Source organism: Porcisia hertigi, chromosome 20 (assembly GCF_017918235.1).
Source record: "Porcisia hertigi strain C119 chromosome 20, whole genome shotgun sequence".
In the NCBI taxonomy this organism is placed as follows: domain Eukaryota; phylum Euglenozoa; class Kinetoplastea; order Trypanosomatida; family Trypanosomatidae; genus Porcisia; species Porcisia hertigi.
The window spans coordinates 45027-68743 of record NC_090579.1 but is presented as its reverse complement, the minus strand read 5'-3'; the positions used below and the strand labels follow the sequence as shown (position 1 = coordinate 68743).

Below are 23717 nucleotides of genomic sequence, written 5' to 3'. Positions count from 1 at the left end.
CACACGTCTACCGGCATTGGCAACCACTGGGCCCGTCGTTGCTGTGTTTCTTCTCATCAGAAATGTGTACCACATTCGTAGCGATGGCTGCTGCAACTTCGCATCTTGCGGAGGTTCATCGCCATTGCGCGCTGAGCCTCCAGCGCCAAAGGACCATCATGATGTATAGAGAAGGCACCTCATTTTTTTTTCTGCTGCTAGTTGAGCTTCTTCTCTCACGTATGATGCACAACCTTGTCCGTACCTTCTTTTCCATTTTACTTCTGAGTAGCCGTCAGCGACCCTTCCACCCTCGCCACGTCGTTGTGTGTCTGTGGGGGTCGAGCGATGAGAGCGTCACCTGCGTGCCCATGCGAAAAGAAAGCACACACACACACACGCACCCACACGGGGGCCTCAAACACTTTTCCGTAGTGGCCGATCGCCAATTTATCCGAGCCTTCTCACGGCCATGCGCCGCTTCGTCCCTTTTGTCAGCAGGTCAAGGGGTCGCAGCGCTTCCACTGGTGAGGTGATCTCAAATAGCTTCGCGTCCACCGCGGAGAGAGCGTCCGACGAGTCGCACCCACTCCTGTACCAGGTTCCCGTGCTAGCCGCGCGCACGGTCGGCCGCGAGGCTGAGGTGCGCACGCTGTGGCAAAATCTTTTGAATGGACGCCACTACCAAGTCCTCGCTGGTGTTGACGGTATCGGAAAGTCTACTATCGCTGCCGAGTTCTGCGACACAGTGCGACACAGTCATCGTTTTTCTTGCATTCAGTGGTTCAACGGGCAACACGCGCTTCAGTCTCAGCTCCAGCACTTCTTCGCCTCCATGAAGGGGCGGAGGGAGAGGGACGCGCTGTTGGTCGTGGATGATGTGGCCTCACCTGAAGAAGTGCTTGAGCTTATTCCAGGGCACCCGAGTGTCTACGTTTTGATGACGACCAGCGCGGCAGATGTGAAGAGCTCGATGAAGATGGCATGCCTTTGCCCATCTGCTCTCTCACCTCAGACAAGCCGAGAGTTTTTGGCAGAGATCACGTTCTCGAGTGATTTGGAAACTGTGTTTTACAATCTGGGCTACGTGCCACTTTTGATACGTGTTGCCTCATTGCTCATTAGGAGAGAGGTTTGTACTCCCTCCCAGCTGGGCCGCATATTGACAGAGAGAGGTGTGCGGCGCGATGACACCCTCAGCATCTCCGCGGCCCTCTCGGTGCTGGTGGACATTGGTATTGCAGAGCTGGAGAAGACGTACCCCGACGCACGTGCGATGCTGCGAGTTATCAGCTGTTTTCACACCAGCGACGTGTCCGACGCCGTGGTGGGGGCCATTGTTGGCGACTCGGCTGGCGACTTCGCCGTGACCGCCTCGCAGCTCGGTATTTTTTCATCCAAGTGGGAGGAAGGTGCACTTGCGCTTCACCCACTTATTGCAAAGGTCTTGCGCGGGACACTGGACGCATCCCTGATGGAGAAGGCGGCAGACGCACTGCTGAGCTTGTGGCCTCGCCGCTGGCGTGGAAGGGGCAGCCGTGTTGCCTATAATCTTGTCTGGCACACATATACGGTGGCCCAGCACTTTGCTGCTTGCGGTGCCGTGCTGACACCGGCCATTTTGACGTCGATGGACCGCAGCGCTACGCTTCTCACTCATTTTGAAGGGCGAGACTTGTGTGTGGCGGCCCAGTTATGGATGCAAGTCTACGAACAGCGCAGGTCTTTGGAAAAGGTGCCGTCTCCCGATAGTGTGCGCATATTACGAGAGTGCGGCCGCCTGCTTCACTTTCTGAAGGACCTCCGGGCAGAGGAGGTGTTGCAGTGCGCATGGAGAGACTGCGTGGTGGTGCATGGGAAGAGCTCTGCCGAGTCGGCTCTTATTCTCGGCTGTCTGGCACTCTACTTGCCAGCGACTAGCGGTAATCTGTCTCTGGTAGAGGAGGCAGTGGCCGTATTGGAGGGACGCCTCGTGTCTGTGGATCTCGTCCTGGCGAGGGAGGAGGTTCACATGCTGTGGCAGACGATCTTCGTGCTACTCATGTGCAAGGCGCAGTATATGACGGAGATGCAGTTGGCGATTCCCGACGATCTCATGCGCGCCCTCGAGAAGGCGGACATGGAGGCGAAGAAGGTGCGGTGATCAAATCTGTCGCGAAAGGTGTCGATACCACTGGCGCCGAGTACCGCATCTCGAGCCTTGTCAGTGGTGGGCGGGGGGAGCTCGCTGTAATATATATATATATTTTTTGCTTCTTATCGTCGTCTTAGGTACACACCGGACCTTTTTTTTTCTGAGTGTAAAGGCTGTTCACATATTCGGGGGGTGAAGAAGCAGACGGGGGTTGGCTTCTGTGGGCGTTGATGTGTGAAGGTGGTGTTTGGGTGACTGCACGTCAGCGGGTACACTCTGGTGTGTTTGCGTCTGTGGTCCCTTGGCGTGACGTTCTTTTTTCTCCTGCCCCCCTGAATCCCTTGATTTATCACACTGGCCTTTGTTTAGGCTATGCATGAGTGCAGTCAAAGTGAAGACACAACACACACACACACACACACACACACACACACACACATGTACACACACACTCGCACACGCCCCTCACCTCCGCTGTGCTCTGCCGACTCTCATCGGACCTCTTTGCCTACCGCTCTCCTTGGAGCGGTGGAAGATCTTCCATAGCTCCCGCTCTCTCCTCTCTTTCTTTCTCATTGCCCCTTCCCCCCTTCAAGCACAAAGCATCCAACGTTTTTTGAAGATAGTCAGCAGCAAAAACTCTTTTCGATTCGAATATACTTATACAAACATACACGACAACACTCCCTGTCTCCCCCTCCCCCTCCCCCTCCGCCCCTGCCTGAGCTGCTCTTGATATATATGAATCCCCATCGTTTTCCTTTCTGATAGCGTTTTGCACCTCTACATTATCCCACCATACTCCGACATCTTTCACCGCACTATGTCCCTCGCGCCAAAGAAGAGCATCGATGATGCCAGCCTCGAGGGCAAGAAGGTGCTCATTCGCGTGGACTTCAACGTCCCCGTGAAGAATGGCGAGATCACGAACGACTTCCGCATCCGTGCCGCCCTGCCGACGATCCAGAAGGTGCTGAAGGAGGGCGGCTCCTGTATCTTGATGAGCCACCTTGGCCGCCCGAAGGGTGCTGGGATGAACGACCCGAAGCTCGCGACGGGTGTGCGCGGATTCGAGGAGGCCGCCACGCTGCGCCCTGTTTCTGCGCGCCTCGAGGAGCTGCTGGGGAAGAAAGTGGAATTCGCCCCCGACTGCCTGGACGCCGCGTCGTATACGTCTAAGCTGAAGGCCGGCGACGTGCTTCTGCTAGAGAACGTGCGCTTCTACGCCGAGGAAGGTAGTAAGAAGCCGGAGGAGCGCGACGCGATGGCGAAGGTGCTGGCTTCGTACGCGGACCTCTACGTCAGCGATGCCTTCGGCACTGCACACCGCGACAGCGCGACGATGACGGGCATCCCAAAGGTTCTGGGCTCTGGCTACGCGGGGTATTTGATGGAGAGGGAGATCAACTACTTTGCGCAGGTGCTGAACAACCCGCCGCGGCCACTGGTTGCGATCGTCGGCGGCGCGAAGGTTAGTGACAAGATCCAGCTATTGGACAACATGCTGGGCCGCATCAACTACCTTGTGATTGGTGGTGCGATGGCGTACACGTTCCAGAAGGCGCAGGGCCACAAGATCGGCATCTCGATGTGCGAGGAAGACAAAGTGGATCTCGCGAAGTCGCTGCTGAAGAAGGCACAGGAGCGTGGTGTGCAGGTGTTCCTGCCTGTCGACCATGTGTGCAACAAGGAGTTCAAGGAGGTGGACTCGCCACTGGTGACGGGGAACGTGGACATCCCGGATGACTACATGGCGCTCGACATTGGCCCAAAGACGATTCGCATGTACGAGGAGGTGATTGGCCGCTGCAAGAGCGCCATTTGGAACGGCCCGATGGGTGTGTTTGAGATGCCGTGCTACTCGAAGGGTACCTTCGCTGTTGCCAAAGCGATGGGGACGGGTACGCAGAAGAAGGGGCTGTTGAGTATCATCGGCGGTGGCGACAGTGCGAGCGCTGCAGAGCTGAGTGGTGAGGCGAAGAACATGTCACATGTGTCCACCGGCGGCGGTGCATCCTTGGAGCTGCTGGAGGGAAAGACACTGCCTGGTGTGGCCATTCTCACTGATAAGGAGTGAGCTACTCCTACGGATTCTATGTGAATTTTAAGAGCGCGGCGAGAGTTTTCGTTTTTATTTTTTGTGCGGGGTCTTATTACGGGCAACGGTTATCATAGCAAAAGAGGGCGAGCGCCCGTGCCCTCTTACTGTGGTGCGTAGAAGGAGGAGGCCAGCTGGCTTTGAACATCGTTTTACAAGGCACTGCACGGAGCTCCCACAGTGGCGGTGTCTTTTTTTTTCCTGCATGTATTGTAACTACGGTTTTTTGTGTCGTTGCGCTTGCTGTAAATTATGGATGGAGAATGGCGCTGCTCGGCGCTTCAAGATCTCGTCGAATATGTCGACTATTTTCCCCCTCCCCTCCCCCCCTCCATTTCTGGCACCTCACGATGGTGCCACAAACTTTTCGTGGATTCGGCCGACACGTCTCACACTGCGGAAACTGCTGAACGTATCCCCGGAGCGGTTACGCCTTCGTCATTGTCGACGTCTTTTTTTTTCACTTGCTTCTTTTTTTTCCCTTCTCCCGAATGTGCGCATTTTCTTGTTACCGTGTTTTCATTCAACGTGTAGTGGATCCTGGGGGAGGGGGGAGAGCTCCTGACGAGAACAGTGTCTTCGTTGTGTGTGAGAGTTGCGCTCTCCGCTGCCACATGGCCTTCTCTCTTTTTCTCTCTATCCTCCTACGTGACGCTCCACTTCATGTGGCTGAGTGTGCGTCACACATGAAGAGCGTTGGAAAAGCAGCGGAACCATCCGTTCACTTTCATGCAAGCGATGCGACCAAAACGGTCCTTTTTCTGTTCATTGGAACCTTCGCGGAATTATCTGAGGAATTGGTCAAGGGTAGCGTGGGGGAGGGGAGCAGTGTGCGGGAACAGGTGTAGCTGCCCCTCTAGAGCTGATACTTGCTTCCGTGCCACCTCACAATCAAGTCCAATACCATCCCAGCCACATCCTGCTCTTTTCCGGCTTTGATGATGTGGCGCACACAAACGTCTCTCACTGCTATCGCTTCCTCCCCTGCATCTCATCATATTTTCATTTGATATTTCTGCGTTTGTGCGTCTTCCCACTACTACGGTGTATTCATCTCCCCCTTTTTTTGGTACGTTCTCACTCTTTCTCATACGTCCATCCCCCTTCCTTCAAAACGCACACACACACACATGTACACACACACTCGCACACGCCCCTCACCTCCGCTGTGCTCTGCCGACTCTCATCGGACCTCTTTGACTACCGCTCTCCTTGGAGCGGTGGAAGAGCTTCCATAGCTCCCGCTCTCTCCTCTCTTTCTTTCTCATTGCCCCTTCCCCCCTTCAAACACAAAGCATCCAACGTTTTTTGAAGATAGTCAGCAGCAAAAACTCTTTTCGATTCGAATATACTTATACAAACATACACGACAACACTCCCTGTCTCCCCCTCCCCCTCCCCCTCCGCCCCTGCCTGAGCTGCTCTTGATATATATGAATCCCCATCGTTTTCCTTTCTGATAGCGTTTTGCACCTCTACATTATCCCACCATACTCCGACATCTTTCACCACACTATGTCCCTCGCGCCAAAGAAGAGCATCGATGATGCCAGCCTCGAGGGCAAGAAGGTGCTCATTCGCGTGGACTTCAACGTCCCCGTGAAGAATGGCGAGATCACGAACGACTTCCGCATCCGTGCCGCCCTGCCGACGATCCAGAAGGTGCTGAAGGAGGGCGGCTCCTGTATCTTGATGAGCCACCTTGGCCGCCCGAAGGGTGCTGGGATGAACGACCCGAAGCTCGCGACGGGTGTGCGCGGATTCGAGGAGGCCGCCACGCTGCGCCCTGTTTCTGCGCGCCTCGAGGAGCTGCTGGGGAAGAAAGTGGAATTCGCCCCCGACTGCCTGGACGCCGCGTCGTATACGTCTAAGCTGAAGGCCGGCGACGTGCTTCTGCTAGAGAACGTGCGCTTCTACGCCGAGGAAGGTAGTAAGAAGCCGGAGGAGCGCGACGCGATGGCGAAGGTGCTGGCTTCGTACGCGGACCTCTACGTCAGCGATGCCTTCGGCACTGCACACCGCGACAGCGCGACGATGACGGGCATCCCAAAGGTTCTGGGCTCTGGCTACGCGGGGTATTTGATGGAGAGGGAGATCAACTACTTTGCGCAGGTGCTGAACAACCCGCCGCGGCCACTGGTTGCGATCGTCGGCGGCGCGAAGGTTAGTGACAAGATCCAGCTATTGGACAACATGCTGGGCCGCATCAACTACCTTGTGATTGGTGGTGCGATGGCGTACACGTTCCAGAAGGCGCAGGGCCACAAGATCGGCATCTCGATGTGCGAGGAAGACAAAGTGGATCTCGCGAAGTCGCTGCTGAAGAAGGCACAGGAGCGTGGTGTGCAGGTGTTCCTGCCTGTCGACCATGTGTGCAACAAGGAGTTCAAGGAGGTGGACTCGCCACTGGTGACGGGGAACGTGGACATCCCGGATGACTACATGGCGCTCGACATTGGCCCAAAGACGATTCGCATGTACGAGGAGGTGATTGGCCGCTGCAAGAGCGCCATTTGGAACGGCCCGATGGGTGTGTTTGAGATGCCGTGCTACTCGAAGGGTACCTTCGCTGTTGCCAAAGCGATGGGGACGGGTACGCAGAAGAAGGGGCTGTTGAGTATCATCGGCGGTGGCGACAGTGCGAGCGCTGCAGAGCTGAGTGGTGAGGCGAAGAACATGTCACATGTGTCCACCGGCGGCGGTGCATCCTTGGAGCTGCTGGAGGGAAAGACACTGCCTGGTGTGGCCATTCTCACTGATAAGGACGCAAGGACTCCTTTGATGCCGAAGAATCGAGGTGTCATCAGCTGCATTCCTAAATCCAGTCCCGGCGCGCGGGGTCGCTCGCATCCTTCCAGTGGTGCCTCTATCGTGCTAGAGATTGTCAAGCTCATTGGGGCGTTGCTGATTGGGATCGTCATTGGTCGCCGAATCGGTGCGAGATCGATTCAGTAGCGATGATGAAGCGCCGTCAAAGTTTTCTTTCCCCCGAGTGTACATGAGACTGAGACTCGCTGCAGAGTTCTCCCCTTTTTTTTAAACTGATAGGGGTGTGTGGCGTAGTGGAGTATTGCCACGGGCTTTCAGTGCTGCACCGTTACACGTTGCGATGAGCCGGTAGTGGGAGCCGGAGTGCTGTCTCCCACTGATTCCCGTGCACTCGCGTGCGTACGTGTGTGTGTGTGTCTGGCGGTGATGTTTGACTGTGCCGCTTCACGCTGATGTTTTTATGTGGGAGTATGTCCTCGTTCCCGTTCTGCCCCTTTTAGGTTTTTGCTTTCCAGGTCCCGTTTTTTTCCTAGCTTTTTTTCCTGTTAGTTTTGGGATTCCATCAAAACGAATGCGCGTATATAATTTCTGGATTATTGGTGCTGTGCTGTGCGTGTGCGCAGAGCACGGTTGTCACGACTTCGCTTTTCTTGATCAGCCGCATGATCGCCTCCATTTAGAGGCACCTTTCCGCACAGTTTCTTGGACACTGCTGCACATGATGGACAGTCATATTTGGTGGCATTGACGGGTGGCAGCTACGTCTAAGTAGTCAGCGGATGGGGAAAGTAATTGCTCGTGTGACTGACGGTGTGTTAGAATTCCAACTAGCGGATGGCTCACAACAGCACCCCGACATTTGCGCCTGTGTTCTCGCTCTGGGAAATTAGAAGTGTGCAGTCCGTAGGCAAGCGCTACTAATCTTTCTTCAGAAACAGTCTGAGCTACAGGCGCGCTGTCCCCGTGATGACGCCGTTCTCTCTTCTCTTTTTGGAGTACCCGCTACTTTTCACCGCTCATCGCGCACATTCTAACTCAAGCGTCTGCGCGGCACGCTCTCGCGTCCCTTTTTGGTGAGTGTCTGTTAGGAGCGTGATGTGTTTGCTCTCAAGTTTCTCCCAATCTCCTCACTCATTTCACTCGACACTGCCATTTTTTTTTGTTTTGCTTTCTCGGAGGTTTTCACTGTTTCCGTATAACGCGGCAGAGAAGTGTGCGTTGTGCTGCTATGCGTATACCCACAACGATCTACACTACCCACATAAACCTCTAGCTCAGATTCCCACACCAGGCAAGGAAGGATTCTGCGTACGCTCCCCCTCTTGTCCCCCCCCCCCTTTTTCACTCTTTCCACGTATACTTGACGCGCTCTTCTTTGGTATCGGGTGCGTTACACGGCTGCGCTGCTTTGCTCTGTTTTGTCTTTTATACTCCTGGTCCTTCGTGACTCCTCATCGAACGTACAATGCCGCTTGGTAGCCACCGCTCGGGAAGCCCCATATACTCTCTCATCCCACCGCACCCACACAAGGATACTACAGAGGGCCCTGTCAGCGGCTCCGAATATTTACATCCCATCGACCTGACGGTCTCCCACCGCTCCCAAATTCAAAAACTCCCACCCCTGAAGCGCTACTGGCGCACGCGCAGCGTCCGCCGCAGCCATAATGACGCACACGATTTAGATGAGCTGAATAATCCGTCGGGTAAGCAGAGGCGCATGTCGAGGTTATGTGCCACCAAAACTGAAAGCCGGGAGAGCGAATTCACGTACATATCAGGGCCCAAATACTTCTTCCAGCAGTTTGTCCGCCAGTACCCTATCGCTGCCTTCTTCGTTTGGACGTTTCTTTTCCTGGTGGAGCTCTTTATGGTGGTGCTATACATAGTGCAATCCACCTTTAGTTACGACGTCACCTGGATTGAGTACGATTCCAAAGAGCGCAGCATGTGGTTCTACGCTCGTTTCTTCCTCTCTGTCGTTTCGCTCGTGCAGCTGTTTTTTGCCTACTCCCTGAGCTTAATGACCATCACGGTAGTACTCATCACGTCCATTTACCAGATTATCATCTTCTTCGTCTCCATCCCTTCGCGTCTTGCGTGGGTCAGTCGCTTGTACGTGCCGTATTTCATGCGGTGCTGGCCCATGCGGCAGTACTTCCTGTTCATCCTCGACTCAGTTGCACTGATGATGCCACGAAACCGCAAGCTCGACTTGTTGCGCATGGCTGCCGGCCCACTAACGCTCTTTATCTGCATGGTGTTCTCCGCTGCCGGTTTCTTTCGTATTGATCAGAGCTTCCAGGGGTACCCGATGAACATAGCGGTGTCCATTTACTTTATTGTTGCCACCGTCTCCACTGTCGGCTTTGGGGATGTGACGCCTAAGACACCGGACGGTAAGTTCATTACGATCATTATCATTTTTATCTTCATTGCAAAGATGCCGACCTTTATCCGCGTCATCCGCTCCTCTGCGAATATTTTGAAGGTGTACCGTTCCTACAGTGGCCGCAAGAACCACTTCATTGTGTACGGCTGCGTCACGCGCGAGGAGGCCATCTCAATTCTGGACGAGGTGTTCTGTCTGTATCCGATGAAGTCTGTCTGCTTCTGTAGCAAAGAATTTGCCCCGGACGTGCTCTCGATTGGTCGGCATCCGACCTATCGTCTGCGCAGCACCTTCCTCATCGTGGACACGCTCGACTCCTTCGCACTGCGTCGCATGAGGGCAGAGGATGCGTCAGCGGTTATCATATTCCCAATCCGCGAGGGTTACTCCTCGCGCGTCGATGACGACGTAATGCTCGCAGCCATCATATTTGAGCGTTTTGCCCCCAAAGTGCCCCAATACGTCTGGCTGCGCTACGGCCTCCACGCTAAGTTGCTGAAGGGAAACCACTCATGTGTGATCGATGAGCATATGAAGAAGAACATCATGGCGAGCGCTCTGCTCCTGCCAGGAATCGTACCTTTCTTGGTTAATCTCGTGCGGACGGCGTGGGCTGAGGGCGTCGAGCCCGAAAATCTGTGGACGGAGGAAGGCATCGGGAACTGGAAGAGTCAATACGAGTACAGCCGGCGCAACGTGCTCAGCACCTGCCCCGTGCCGCTGCGTTTTGTTGGTGCGACTCTGGCGCAAGTGGTGGCGGGTTTCAAGTATCGCGACGTGCTCATCGTCAGCGTCGAGGATAGCGCGTGTGGCGTAATGCGCTTTGAGCTCGACTACCGCCTGGAAGAGCATGATATACTCATTGCAGTGTACGAACGCACGCGCAACAGCCTCGCAAGTGCGCTGGAAGAGTTTGACTCGACCGGGCCGCTTAGGGAGACATCTAGGGAGGCGTACGGCGACCACTTTCGCCACGGACTCGACGACGCCGAGCTTTTGCATGAGAATATGAACACCTCCTTTGTCTTCTACCCATACAACAGCTCCGCCTCCCTATATGACATGGCACCGCCGCAGACTTCCATTGCCAGCGGCACAGCAGGAAGGAGAGATGATGGTGACGATTCGAGGTCTGAGGAGGAGGCGCTGTCCGTAGAGGAGCTGCGGCAGGCGCTCATGAATATCTCAGGCGTCGTGCGTACCCCGCGCGGGGTTCCACTCGCCTCTCTGCCGCTACGCCGCAAGACCGTGTCCCATTTGTGGCACCTCGTAAGGCGCCATGGTGGCCTCATTTCAGACCCGTACATGCAAAGTAACGATCGTAATGAGGGATTGTGCAGTGTGACAGACGAGATTAACGAGACGCTGCTCAAAGCCGCTGACGCGAATCCCGCAAAGATCTCTGAGCAGGACCGACGGGCGACGGAGTCGAAGCACCAAGACGAGGTGTTCCTCTTCGTTGATCAGACGAGCTCCATTCTTCGAAAGGCGAACACGTCTGTATACGAGGACGTAATTTCTCAGACGATTGCCCAGTACGAGCTGTATGTAATGATGCAATGTATCTGCGCGGTCCATGCGCGCTCTCGACTGACTCTGCTGACGCTGCGTAGGTATCCACCCCAGTTTCTTCAAACATGGAAGCAGATCTTCGACACACCGCTGCGCTACATTCGCGGCCAGGGCTCGTTGGACTCGCACCTCAACTACGCTTTGACCGCAGACACAGACGCCACCAGGGTGCGCGGAATACTCTTGTACTGCTCGCAGATGGGCGCACGCGACTTTGGTGACGTTCCTATCTTCTCTGTCGAGAACAGCGTGCGTGACTTACTCGAGTGGAACGAGAAGATGCGGGACGGTCTGACTGGCATACCGGAGCAGAACATCGTCGTTGAGCTGCAGTCTTTCCTCTTTGCTATTAAAGTCTCGCCATTCCACACCGATCCAGTGTGGCGAGCACGTGGCGAAGTCAACTTTCAGGACGCACTCGCTTTCATGATGGGTCGCTTCTTTTCCTCAAACATGCTCCTTACAATTCTAATCCATATTCACCGCGACTCACGTATTATCAAGTTCTTTGAGATGGTCCTGAACCTCAGCTCTACTGCGGAGATGTTTGATACGGCTATGTGGACAAACAGCACGGCGCAGTCGCAGACGCTATTCAAACTGTGTGGCAACCAGTCTCTTCAGTTCCACACCTTCGGTGACGCATTTGAGTTCCTTCTGTCGAAGCGGCAGTGTGTGGCAATCGGCGTGTTTCGGTTGTTCCCACGATCTGAGATGCTGTACGGCACGCCCCGCTACTTTGTGACCAACCCACCTTTGTGCATGCCACTGCTGATGGACGACATTATCTACTGCTTGGATGGCAGCTTGAAAATGACGCGAGCTTAGCGCACTCGTAGCCGAAGAGCTGCACGTGCGACGAGTGCGTGAGTCGCGAAGGAGGTAAGGAGGGGCAGGGTGTATGTGCGCATGTGGTTGACGGCCGCGCCTGTTTCCTTTCTGAAGCCTATTCTCACCGCACAACTTCTTCATTCTCTGTGTTGTGCTCTCCCTCCTTTTCCCTCGCTTCACCTCAGGTGGCGGATGGCGTTCTCATGTATCATTCCTTTTTCTCGTTATCTTCCGTAATACAGTCTACTGGCAAGTAAAGGTAGTCGCGGAGTCTTTGAAAATATCTGCGTCTCTCGATTTCTCGATTTATCTTCCAACACTGGGTTGCAGTCTTTCACGTCCATGTGGCTGGAGGCGGGCGGTAGCTTTACAGATTTGATACAAATCAAAGGTAGCCTAGCCTACACGTTGACTCATTTTATTGGCGTTACTCGTATTATTGTTCGTTTCTCTTTTTTTTCTCTCCCCCCTCCCCTCGAAAGCTCTCTTCATCTGTCATGTGTGTGCGACGTGTTTCACATTACCTTGCTGTTCGTCTATGCTCTTATATTCCTCCTGTGCGTATGTCCTCCCCTCCCCCCCGCGTTTCCATGACTCTGCCCTATAGATCTAGTTCTTGACGGTTTGCGTTACTGTGAACTCGCACGTGATGTTCTTTTTTTTTTCGTGTGTGCGTGTGTGTGTCGCTTCGCTTCTCCATTTACCGTTGGTTTTCGAGCTTCGTGATGCAGTGATGTGCTACTGGGGAGTGGGAGACCCTCTTCAGGAGGTAGCGAAGGGGGTGTAATGAGCACGAACATCGGTGGCAGTGTCGGAGAGGTTCAACTGCAAGACAGAAGATGAAGCACATTCACCGCACAGAGGGAAAGGAGAGAGCCGGGTCGGAGGCGCATCGCGCTGCCACGTCTTGTTTCTGTGTTTTATTGCTGCTTTCGTTTTGCGGCAACCGCGACAAGAATACAACACAGACTGTCCAAGAGAATCTATACGACTGTTGGTTAGTGACTCCGGTCACTGCACTTCAAGCGCGTGCGTTCTCATTTTTTTCCTTTTGCGGTTACCGATGCACCCCCCTCCCCTCCCTCCCGCGTCCCCCCCCCCCCTCCCCCCCCCCCCCTGGCCCAAGGGCCAATATCGCTCACTTATTTTTCAAGACTAATAAGAGGGCGTATTTCGACCGACAGCTCGCCCATGTAGTGGGCGGAAGCGCTTCGGACTGCACCCCCCCTCCCCCCCTTCCCTCCCTCTCCCCCTAACCCCATTGGTGACGTGGCGCAGTAGGGAAGGAGTAATGACAGGTATACAACTAAGTAAGCGCTAGAGCGCGTCCTGTTCATACCTCTAGTCTCCCACGGGATGGCGAGGCTTCACCACTTTCCATTAGGGTGGGGCAGGGGGTCCAGCATCCCTCACTCTAGTGTGAGGCCACACGGCCGCCTGCCCCTCATCAATGCAGAGTGACTGTCGGTGGTGACGGCGTCAGCTAGCAGCAGCGTTGGGGGAGGAGGTGTGTGTGTGTGTGTGTGTGTGACAGGAGCTGGTCGTCGTTGGTGTCAGGGGGGTCTGGTCCTGGGTGGCGTTGCGCGGGAGTGACCTGTGGCAGTGGGGATGTGTGTGCCATCCGTATGGTACGGCCAGGGTATCGTGGTGTCTGGTGAATATCTTACCCAGCCCCTCGCTGCCTGTTTGGTAAAGAGCTTGATCCATCCGCGAGGGATGCGCCAGATGGCGACCAGCGTAGTTCGGGAGTGGGTGGAACTGTGATGAGCAACCTGTGAGGCCGGAGTGGGCAGAGGCCCGGGGTGGAGGCCGTATTGAGATGACTGCGTCGACAATTTCTGCAGCTCGTGTGTGGCGCTTGCTTGCACCACGCGAGAAGGGGGGGGGGGAGGGCCTATGGCAGGCCTGAGCAACATGGAGTATAACTCATGTTTTGGTGCAGAATGGAGGAAGGGGTGAGGTTGTTTTTTCCTTTTCGAGCCCTTGCCACCTTGCAAAGTGCTGCTGAGCATTTGGCTGGGATAGTGCGTGGCCCAGCTTGGGCATACAAAAGGAGAAGATGCTGTCTAGTTCTACTCTCCAACTGGAGCATTGCATTAGAGAGTGCGATTGCGATGCTACGTTGATGGCCAAGTAGCTCTATGCATAATGGGGCGCACCTCAAATCAAACTTCATTTTTTTGTACATGCCCCTGTTCGTCTTCCTGCTAATCGTTCGTCCCCTTTGGAACAGCTTAACACTCTTGTTCACATCTATCTTTCCTTTGTGGATCTCTTTCCTGTATTGGCGCTGATTGGCCTTCTCTGATGGACGGATGCGTACGCCTGCCAGTTTATTAAACAGAGCAGTCGAGCTGCTTCGTCGACATTGCGCCACTTCTTGTCTTCACACTTCTTGATAGGTGTCCGGTGACAGATCCGTGTACGTCTCTCCACCTGCAGAAGCTCCTCACCGCCATTGTCACCACACTCTTCCTCCCTCTGTTGACCTGGTTTCCATACCCCCCCCCCCCCCCACACACACACAAACACACACACACACCGACCTCTCATATCTACAGCGCCGCAATTTTGCTCGGTCGATTTTCTCTGATCTCCGTTCGTACTTTCCTGCCCTTCTGTTTCTCTTGTGGACAAGGCGCTGACCGAGCCAGGATGAACCGCGGCGTGGCAGTCAAGATCAAATACTTTGATGACAACGGGGGGTGGTCGGAGCGGAAAGGCGCGGCCACCACCAGCGTCGTGTTTGCGCTGAAGAATATCACCGTGGCGAATGTGGACATGAGTCATGTAGACACTGCAGACGTTGACCGTCTGCAGGAGTTGGTCGTCGCGAGTGCGCCGACGGCAGTGGTGATGCAGAACGTCTCGCCGGCAACCCTAAGCCGCATCAAGAGCTACAGCCAGATCCGCAAGGCCTACGCGGTGATGGAAACAAGTCGGTGTGAGCAGCAAGAGGATAGCACAATAGCGTTGCTCCGCCTCGGGCTGCAGTGTGAGACGACTGAGGTGCCCAAGACAGATGGCAAACAGGCATTCCGTGCGCTGGTGCAGGTGAACATTCGTATTCCTAATGGGCCCTCGCTCTCCATCACGGTCTTGCACATGGAGCCCGGCGCGTCCCGTCGTCTCACGTTCGCCACAGCACTGTTGCGGGCGCACCCGAATGTGGATATCGCCGTTCTACTCAGCAACGTGACAGAGGGCATGGTGGTCACTGAGGATTCCTACCGCGAACTGCAGGCGAACCGCGCGATCGCTGGCTTCGTGGATGTGATGGAGGAGGGGATGGAGCGCACCTCGAACTGGACAACACCGTGGACAGTGTGGTTGAAGAGTCCCAAGTACAGTGTTCTGACATCTGCAGCGGATTTATTCGTCGGTCAGGAACCACGCTGCCTTTCCACCACTCTGGTTGCACGCGGGCAGCCAAACTCCATAACGATTCCCATGCCACGCAGCGCCAAGTCTGGCCGTGGGAAGAGTCCCAGTGGACCTCCCGCACCCGGTACCCCCTCGCAGCCTCTCGCGGATCCCGCAATCCTGAGCGCCGAGACGGCAAAACCTCTGATGACGACGTTGCAGACAAACTCATCCGCCACCGAAATCATTCAGCGCCTCATGCGGCAGCAGCAGACCAGCCAGCAGCGGTGGAAGTCGACGCACTCCTTCGTACTCAAAGGCAGTGACGCAAAGCTCTCCACAGCGGAGGCGATGTACGACGTGTCGAACCACTTTGCGAACGCCAATGACGCGGTGGATGCGCTGAACTCGAAGGCTCTGAGCTGGCCTGCTGAGTTTTGTGTAGTGCACAACACGGTGTTGTGCGCTGACACGGTGGCTCACGCTGATCGCCAAACGTTCCGCCGCTACGTTCGCGACAACAAGACGAACGTTAATCTCAGCTCTCAGATCTTTGCCGCTACTACCGCCTTCGCAGCGGCCGTGGCCGCTGCCCCGGTTGTCAACCCAGCTGCCGCCGCGTCGGTGGGACTTCCTGTTTGCACCATTCCTAGCGATAAGCAGTGGTGCAAGGCAGCAAACATGCGCAGCGAGATGGAGGAGTTCTTGACCTTCCAGCGGCAGATGAAGGAGTCGGTGCGGCGGGAGTGGAGCGAGTCTTGTTGCGTGTGTGTGTACCAGATAACACCACGAGAGATGAAGTTCAATGTCACCCCCGCCATCGGCCTGGCCAAGGACAACCTGAAAAAAGCGGTTCACTACCTCAACCACGCGCGAACGTCGTCGAAAGAGACGAATCCGCTCCACGACTATCCGTACGACTACGCCCTCTTGTTCTCTGTGGAGCGGCAGGGTTATTGGCTGATTGCCGCCACGCATGTGCCGTGTGACATAGTGGCGTGCCGCATGGTGGTGTAACCCCTCTAAGAAATACTCGTCGTGAGAGGTGACTCCTCACGACCTCGTTGAGTTCTCGGAACGCATAGAGATCGATGCCGTTGCTGTATGTTGGCTGTTGTGCGGCGCTTTGCGCCCATTTCTCTCTTGCCGTGAGTGATTGATGCCGGCTGCCCCACCTGCCGGCACTATGTATTGGATGTGTTCTCCGTCTGCCTTCCTGTCGCCATGTTTTGCGTGAGAGGTGATTACATGCCGGTTTATCATGTTTCATTTCTTGGTGTTTTTGCTTGACTTTGTGAGCCGATCGATGAAACAGCCAACACGCCATACCCTCTTGTTCATATCAACTGTCCCCATATCGAGCCACTTTCTCATTTACACGCTGGTTTTCGTTGTGTGTTAAAGTGTGGTGCTGTGCAGTCGATGGTTTGTCTTATCCCTGTCTACTTCGTTGTGCTGTTCACCGATCTCGTCTCTTTCGCGGTGTTCGATGCTGTGTTGTTGTACTTTTGATGTACAATTTGGTATAACCGCTGTCGCAGTGGTGGTTGTGTGCTGGTGATGCGTGTGCACTGTGACCGGCAGCGCATCAGTGAGCTTCTGTCTTTCCTCGCTCGAATTCACCCACCACCTCTCTCTTTTATGAGCTTGGGCGTTTGTCCTCTTTTTGTTTGTTGTTGTCGTTGTCGTTGTCGCATCCGCATCACCCTCTTCGTTTTTTCGTTTCCGTGGTGGCTCGCCCTTCTGTCTCTCTCGCTTTTTTCCCTCTCCGCGACCTCACTTCGATGTTTTCGTCGCGTCTTCGTGCGCGTGTGCGCACTCGATTTTTACGTTGTTTTCTTGTCCAAGCAGCCGGCGTGGCGGTTGCGGCGGTTGCGCTGGCGGTGTCCGCTGGCGGTGCAGAAGCGGCGACAGGTGCCGAGGTGAAACTGCTTTACATATGTGTGTTTTTCCTTCCTTTCTTTTTTTTCTTGTCTTTGGTGTTTGGTCGGGTGCGTTTGAGCCGCACATTGTGTGTCTGTCTGTGACACGTGTGCTGTTGGGTGGTGGCACGTACGTATGCTCTTTTGTGTCTCCCCCCCTCTTCTCCTTGTTTTCTTCATACCACGTCTCCCTCTGTCTGGCTGCGTCACTAATCAGGAGCGCATCAACTCCGCCAGTCGAGGGGATTCACCTCAAACTTGACAGCGATGACGCGCGCGTGCACAGAAAAAAAAAGGGAGAGCAACTGTAATGGTGAGGGCTCCGATTGCTTAATCTGCTGATGTGGCGGCGCATCGAGCCATGATGGTGAATTAGTGGCTGGTACGCGGAGGCAAAAGCTTAAACGCCAGCACGTCTCCTCTCGGGGAACTGTATGGGACTGGCTGTGTCAGACCGATGGTTAGCTCGTAGGGGAACTTCTCTTGCCGTGACGCGGAACCCCACGGATGGCGCAGGCCAGCGCTCAGTGTGTGCGTTGGTGTGATTCTGTCTTCTCGTTTTCTCTTTTAAAGATGACGCTGTGCTTCAATCTCATCTCTGCAACTCTCTCTCTCTCTCTCTTTGTTTCTTCGCGTGCGTCGCTGCTGGTCTTTTCAATCGAACCTGTAGCTACCGATTTCCTTTCCACTCCCTCCCTGCACCGCTGAGTGAATTATTGGGAAGCTTCACTTTTTGAAGGCAAAACACACACTCGAACAGAAAAGGTCGCAAGAAGGAACAGGAGGCGCGTCCGGTCGCTCCCCATGCCCTCCCAGAACTCTTTGGAGGGTGTGGTGTGGCCCTCCGGCCTCCTGCTCACCGTCAAGCGGCACCTTGACAACGTGGAGGATGCGGTAAGTCCAAGCATCCCGCCGATGCCCTCCTCGGCGCCGAGTATTTACGACTTCTTCGAGACACATCATGACGTGATTGAGGGCCAGATGCTACACAACGGGTTTGACGCCGCGGTGACGGAGTGTTGCATTGCTTTTCTCATTGGTGTACTGGAGCAGTCGTGCTCCTTGTCTTTTCTTTTGTCGCGGGAGCGGCGCATTATCGCCATGACGGTGCGCCAGGTGGAGAAGCGCCTCCTGAGCAAAGTGCGCTCGAGCACGATCGACTCCAAGCGACGCCGCCTGGATGAGAAAGCGACCAATGAACCGCGGTACGCACGGGTTCTGACGCTAGAGTATCTTCTGAGACTGTACGTATCGTTGCCAATGATTCTAGAGCACTACGACAAATTGGGGAGTGCACGCATGCCGTTGTACGCCACAGCGCCGCTCTGGTGCTTCATCAAAATCACCATGCAGATTCTGAGCGCTGACTCACGCTTCTTCGCTCCAATCACGGAGTACGTTCCACTTCGATGACGGAGGCTTTGAGGAGAGTTCTCTGCGCCACGTTGTTTGCGAGTTGAAGTGCCTGAGTCGACAAGGTGAAGTATACTGCCTCTCCCTCTCTCGGGTTACACTGTACAGTCTCGTGCACACGGTGCGACGTGGGCCATTGCGGCGCGTGGGGCTTGTATCTTCCAGCACAGATATATCTTTCCTCTCTTTCAGCCCATCCTCCTGCCGCAGACACAGGGAGCTCTTGAGAATGTGAGAGCGAAGGCTCCAGGTCTCCTACTCCTGAGGCAGCGTTGTTTCCTGTTCGAGGGGTCTTGAGAGTAGAAGCGTGTCCATGTGCGCGTGTCTGGGGAACGTGGGTAGAGGGAAGGGAGAGGCTGACTGGCAAATGACCCTCTCCTCGTCCCCTCCTCCCTCCCTCCCCCCCCCCCGATCGGTTTGTGCTTCTCTTTCCACACAGGATGCCCTCTGTGGTTTCCTCCCTAGTCCAGCTGTCATGAAGAGGAGCACTGCTTACATGCACGGGCGAATGCATCTCACCCTTCACGTCGGTCGCATCGTCCAGGATCGTACCTCTTCGTGTCTTAGATGTTCATGTGCCCTTTTCATTGCCTGACTTTTCTGCCCCTGTTTATACTGGCCCGCTTGCCTCAAAAAGGGCGCCAACGGCGAGAGCGCTTTTTGCAGTGCTGTGACAGGTGCTGCCACCACCCCTTTGAATCAGAAGACCAACAGGAAGGGGGCGCGGAATGCAGAGTCAAAAATATGACAGTTGTCAATGCATCGATGCTGACACATGTCTCATCTGATACGTCTCTAGACTTACAATATTTCGTTCATCATCGTCTCATCCTTTTGTTTTTTTTCCCGCTACCCTCACAGAACACTATTGGTGCTGTGGTACTTGCTTCTCTATACGCGACCTGCCAAACGCCAGCGGTGAGGACACTATATGGACCGCCCTGTGTGTGTGTGTGTGGAGGGTTTTCTTGTGGTGCGAGTGCTGTGAGCAGGGGATGGACACGTGTTCCGCACTTTGCACACGTGCACTATAGATACTGTTGATAAGAGGCATACCTACCGTATCCCAACTCTGCACGGCCGAGATGAACGGTATCGCTTGTCCGCATTGCACTTTCATCAATGCACCGAACAAGGTGAAATGTGGCGTTTGCCTTCGACTCCTGCGGAAGCGCGAGCGCAACGTCGACAACGCCTTAGATGTGGCAGGCAGGGAAGGACAAGCCGAGACTCCGTCTTCGTCGTCTTTTCCCCTACACGAACCCTCAACGCGGCGAGACGAGAGCGAATCGCTAGCGGCTAGTGGCACTCAAGTACGAAGCGACACGACAGCTTCTCCAATACAACCAGCTGTGACGGAGAGCTGCAAGGGCGCTAGTAACCAAGTCATCCAGTCACACTGCCTAGAGGCAATGCCGGCCGCTTCCTCGCTGGTGTCAACTCTTTTTTCCACAGCCTCTGGTAAGACTGTGACGGTACACCAAGAGTCTCTTCGGAAGGCGACAGAGCGACTGGGGGACGTGGGCACTCTTGACACGACGCGGGTGTCAACGCTGTTTGAAACCGCGAGTGGGAAGGCGGTTACCGTGCAGAAAAAATCGATCGAAAAGGCAAAGGCGTCTTTGGATAACCCGGAAACGGAGTCGACATCGTCTGTCGCCTCCCCTAAACCATTCTGTACACCTCGCGGGTCGACAGTGCGAACGCCAACTGTCCCTTTGCAAAGTGCTGCGGAGTGCTTGCAGGCAGGGTCGCTCTACCACGAGGATGAAACTCTGACTGTGGATGTCGTATGCAACAGTGAGGTACCTCGGCCAATACAGCGAGTGGAGGCTTCGCCAGTGGACTTGGCAGCAAGTAGATCTGATCGAAGCCTTTTCGTACCCGCCCCAGGACGAATGGGTGAGCGAAGACGTGGCTTCGTGCCCCCGAAGCGGCACCCCACCGCCCTGGTGCACGCTATGCCGTCGTCTGCGACACCGCCGGTTCAGACGACCGGGCTAAAAGCTTTGCGCTTTGACCCTGACGCTTGCACATGCCGTAGCGTCACCCCGATCCCAACGCTCTCGTCTATCACATCACTTATGTTTTCGTTCACAGGCAGCGATTGTGGCCGTGTGTTAGCAGGGCTACTGGGCGCCAAGGAGGTGGAAACGGTGCGGCTCGGCCACTGGCACTTCGCTCTCCTTAAACTTGGTGCGAGCCCAATGCACTGTACGATGGAGTGGTGCCGCCATGCCCTCGTGTCGGCAATGGCTCAGGTGCACTTCATGACGATGTCCCCATCTGGCGCGTTGTCGAGTGCGTTTACCCCTCTCATGGTTTTCTTATGGATGATGCACCTGTACAATACCGAGATGGTGAGCGGCGAGCGCCCGGCGTTGCGCAAAATGGTGGAGGGGGACATCTCCAGCGCTTCCCTAGTGGTGTTGTACCTGAGCTCTGTTTGCGAGGAGCGCAGCTCGCCACACACGCGCATCGTTACTCTTTCTGACGGTATCTACCACCTCAGAGTGACGTGCGATGTGCCGGTAAGTAATTTGATTCGTGAGGGGGTGCTACGGCCTGGGCAGAGGATGGCTGTTTGTGGTGCAAAGTTGCTCCTGCACGGGCAGTGCGCGCCCACGGAGTGTGAGAGGCAGGTGGTGTTTAGCATCAATTACAACTGCGTGCGGGCGGTGGCTCAAACGACCTCTTTGGGTGTGTGTCACGGGGAGCCGCTTCCGCTGCCCTTGTCTCTCGTGCACCCTCTCGGTGGGCTCGTGCCGGCGATTGAAGGGGTCGTTGCACGAGTCCTTCCGTCGTTCTTCGTGTCGCAGGAGGGTATCGAGTCGCCGGACACAGCCGATGGCACACGGCAAACGCGCGATCGCAGTTTGAAGACGGTGCGTAGCACTCATGCCCAGCTGCAATGGAGCGAGCGCCTGCGCACGGAGACGGGGGCATTGGCGGAGGGTGAATCACCCGAATCGAGACCTGTTTCGCGAGTGACCTCACTCCTCCTCACCAAGGATGGCGCCGAGGCTCTAGTGCAGCAGTGGGAGACGGTGGATGAGCGTGCCCTTCTAGTCGACGACGACGGTGGCGGGATGTCGCTGCCGGTGGAAGGATCCTGGGTTACGCTGTACGCGGTCAATCCAGCCAAAGCACGCACCGCTGCGGCGCCGTTTTCACGATCCAAACTTTTTTACGCGTCTCGAAAACTTCACTACGTCCCATCCAAGAAGCCCCTTCAGCACTTGCGACGCGTTTGGCAGGCCACCACAGACCACAGATGCACCACTGGGGTCGGCGACGTCGCAGACGTGTGTGGACTTTACATGGGTAGTCACAAAAATGACCAGGGCACCTTCGCACTCCTGCTGCTGCGCGGTGACACCTATGCCCTCCTACAGATCCCTGCGCCCTCCGTTGGGCGAGTGCTGTCATTCCAAATCCCTGCGACCGAGCGAGTCCCGTTGGTTCTCTTGAACGCAACATTTCTCACAGCTGAGGACTCCGTGGCCGGCTCTGACTGCTTGCGGGTCCTTGCCAACGAGTACACCGCTCTCCTCCAGCGATCCACGCAGTCAAACCTGAAGGATGCCTTGGAGACTGCGTTGCAACTTCGTCAGGTTGTGGAGGCCGCTCCTCAAAAGTACACTTCTCGAAGAGCGGAGGTGTTTCGGTCTCTTGATGAGAGTGGACCTAATGGCGGGCTGGGTCTCCAAAGCAGCACATTTTTGTACAGCAGCGGGCCTTCATCAGCTCCAGAGGTGCCACTGGACACGCAAAGTTATGCGCCCCTTGCGAGCCAAGGAGCTCCAGCCGTGTCAGTGACCTCCTCGCAGAGGGAAGGGAAACTACCTTACTACCTGCGCCAAGGTAGCGGCAGCGGGAAGGCGGGTAGACTACAAGGTGTGCGGCTACCCTCCGCATCTTTTCTCGCCCCAGCTGGCATATCTCCGGTACAGCACCCTCACGACATTTCAACAACACACACTTGTGTGCGTGAGCCGCAGCCATCACCATTACCCTCCATCGCTGCTGCTGGAAGCCGCCACTACGGTAATATAGTGGATTTGATGTTTCTTTGTGACCCTCGTCTTTACCGACGCGCATGGCACCCCTTCACAGACGACCCTCTGCAGGATTCACACACCGCTGACGTGCGGCAAAGTGATGTATGTTTCACGCACGCGCAGCTGTGCTGGCGCCTTTCGGCCGACCCAGCAGATTACATAACATCCAGGGTGGAGGAGAGAGGCACCCTCGGCGCTGTGCTGGAGAGTGTGTGCCCGCTGCAGGAGCTGTGCTCTGTTATCGCAGACGAGCGCCAAATCGACGTTTCACTGGCGAGAAGTGAGCGACTTGTCCAGTGGCGTCGTCAGGATTCGCCGACGGTGTGGTGGCGTTTCTTTGCTGACTCGCGTGTTCTCGGCGCTCCTGCTGATTTGGAGGGGGCATCCAGCGAGTATCTGTGGTGGCTACCCGCGGAGTGGGCGGAGGCGATGAGGACGGTCCATACAAAGTTGCAGGGGGCCTTTTTCTTTTTTTCCCTCAAGGGTGAGGTGGTCCGCCATGTGCGCCTCATCTCTGACTCCTGCAACGTAACAGAACTGCCGTGCAACTAGGTGTGGTGCATGGCCACCTGCGGGCTCGTTGTCGTGGATACTACAGGCAAGGTGCTGCTCTAATACGTAACCACTATCCAGAAACAAAGCATTGTTGGTGACTAAACCCAGTTTTCTGTTTTATCCCGCATGAAACTATGTGTGAATAACACGTTCCACATCACCCAGAACGATGCACTCACGTCACGCCATCGATGGATTCTCGTTGTTCGTAGTGATTATCGAAAGGACGTGAGTGCAGCTCCACTGAGGGTATCAGCACGGGCATGCATCCAGTATTCTAACGAAAAAAGCGGGTAAAACGATAAAGTACTGGATACAGGTCGACAATGACGATAGCTCATGAGCGCCTTCATCCATCTTTTGCTGTTCCGGTCTCTTGCTTTTCATTCCATTTCTTTTCTCGGCCATTGACACCCACTCCCACAAAACCACACGCATCCGTCCCACCAAACCGACGACGACGACTTCTTGAACGATGTGCGTGCACCGAAAAGTTATTTATTATCATATTTCTTGTGCGCTTGTTCGTCTGTTATTGCGATTCAAAGATATTGGACCCTAACGCAACGCTCTCACCTTTTACGCCTTTTAGCATAACAGGAGTCCCAACGATTCCCACAAGCTGAAG

General features: G+C 55.3%; 7 protein-coding genes across 7 annotated transcripts; all 7 read left to right on the top strand.

Annotated features, from left to right (window-relative positions):
- Window positions 1-451: 451 nt before the first annotated feature.
- On the top strand, window positions 452-2122 carry JKF63_05883 (uncharacterized protein; the record flags this gene model as incomplete). Its single annotated transcript, XM_067901836.1, has 1 exon — window positions 452-2122. One exon carries the CDS (start codon window positions 452-454, stop codon window positions 2120-2122), a length of 1671 nt encoding a protein of 556 aa, XP_067757542.1.
- An 814-nt stretch (window positions 2123-2936) lies between these two features.
- JKF63_05882 (uncharacterized protein) lies at window positions 2937-4190 on the top strand (the record flags this gene model as incomplete). The annotated part of the gene is made up of 1 exon (XM_067901835.1): window positions 2937-4190. One exon carries the CDS (start codon window positions 2937-2939, stop codon window positions 4188-4190), a length of 1254 nt encoding a protein of 417 aa, XP_067757541.1.
- Window positions 4191-5726: 1536 nt separating this feature from the next.
- JKF63_05881 (uncharacterized protein) lies at window positions 5727-7166 on the top strand (the record flags this gene model as incomplete). Its single annotated transcript, XM_067901834.1, has 1 exon — window positions 5727-7166. The coding sequence occupies one exon, from the start codon at window positions 5727-5729 to the stop codon at window positions 7164-7166; it is 1440 nt and encodes a 479-aa protein (XP_067757540.1).
- A 1279-nt stretch (window positions 7167-8445) lies between these two features.
- JKF63_05880 (uncharacterized protein) lies at window positions 8446-11772 on the top strand (the record flags this gene model as incomplete). The annotated part of the gene is made up of 1 exon (XM_067901833.1): window positions 8446-11772. The coding sequence occupies one exon, from the start codon at window positions 8446-8448 to the stop codon at window positions 11770-11772; it is 3327 nt and encodes a 1108-aa protein (XP_067757539.1).
- A 2658-nt stretch (window positions 11773-14430) lies between these two features.
- On the top strand, window positions 14431-16155 carry JKF63_05879 (uncharacterized protein; the record flags this gene model as incomplete). The annotated part of the gene is made up of 1 exon (XM_067901832.1): window positions 14431-16155. The coding sequence occupies one exon, from the start codon at window positions 14431-14433 to the stop codon at window positions 16153-16155; it is 1725 nt and encodes a 574-aa protein (XP_067757538.1).
- A 1709-nt stretch (window positions 16156-17864) lies between these two features.
- JKF63_05878 (uncharacterized protein) lies at window positions 17865-18473 on the top strand (the record flags this gene model as incomplete). Its single annotated transcript, XM_067901831.1, has 1 exon — window positions 17865-18473. The coding sequence occupies one exon, from the start codon at window positions 17865-17867 to the stop codon at window positions 18471-18473; it is 609 nt and encodes a 202-aa protein (XP_067757537.1).
- Window positions 18474-19558: 1085 nt separating this feature from the next.
- On the top strand, window positions 19559-23086 carry JKF63_05877 (uncharacterized protein; the record flags this gene model as incomplete). The annotated part of the gene is made up of 1 exon (XM_067901830.1): window positions 19559-23086. The coding sequence occupies one exon, from the start codon at window positions 19559-19561 to the stop codon at window positions 23084-23086; it is 3528 nt and encodes a 1175-aa protein (XP_067757536.1).
- Between the last annotated feature and the right edge of the window lie 631 nt (window positions 23087-23717).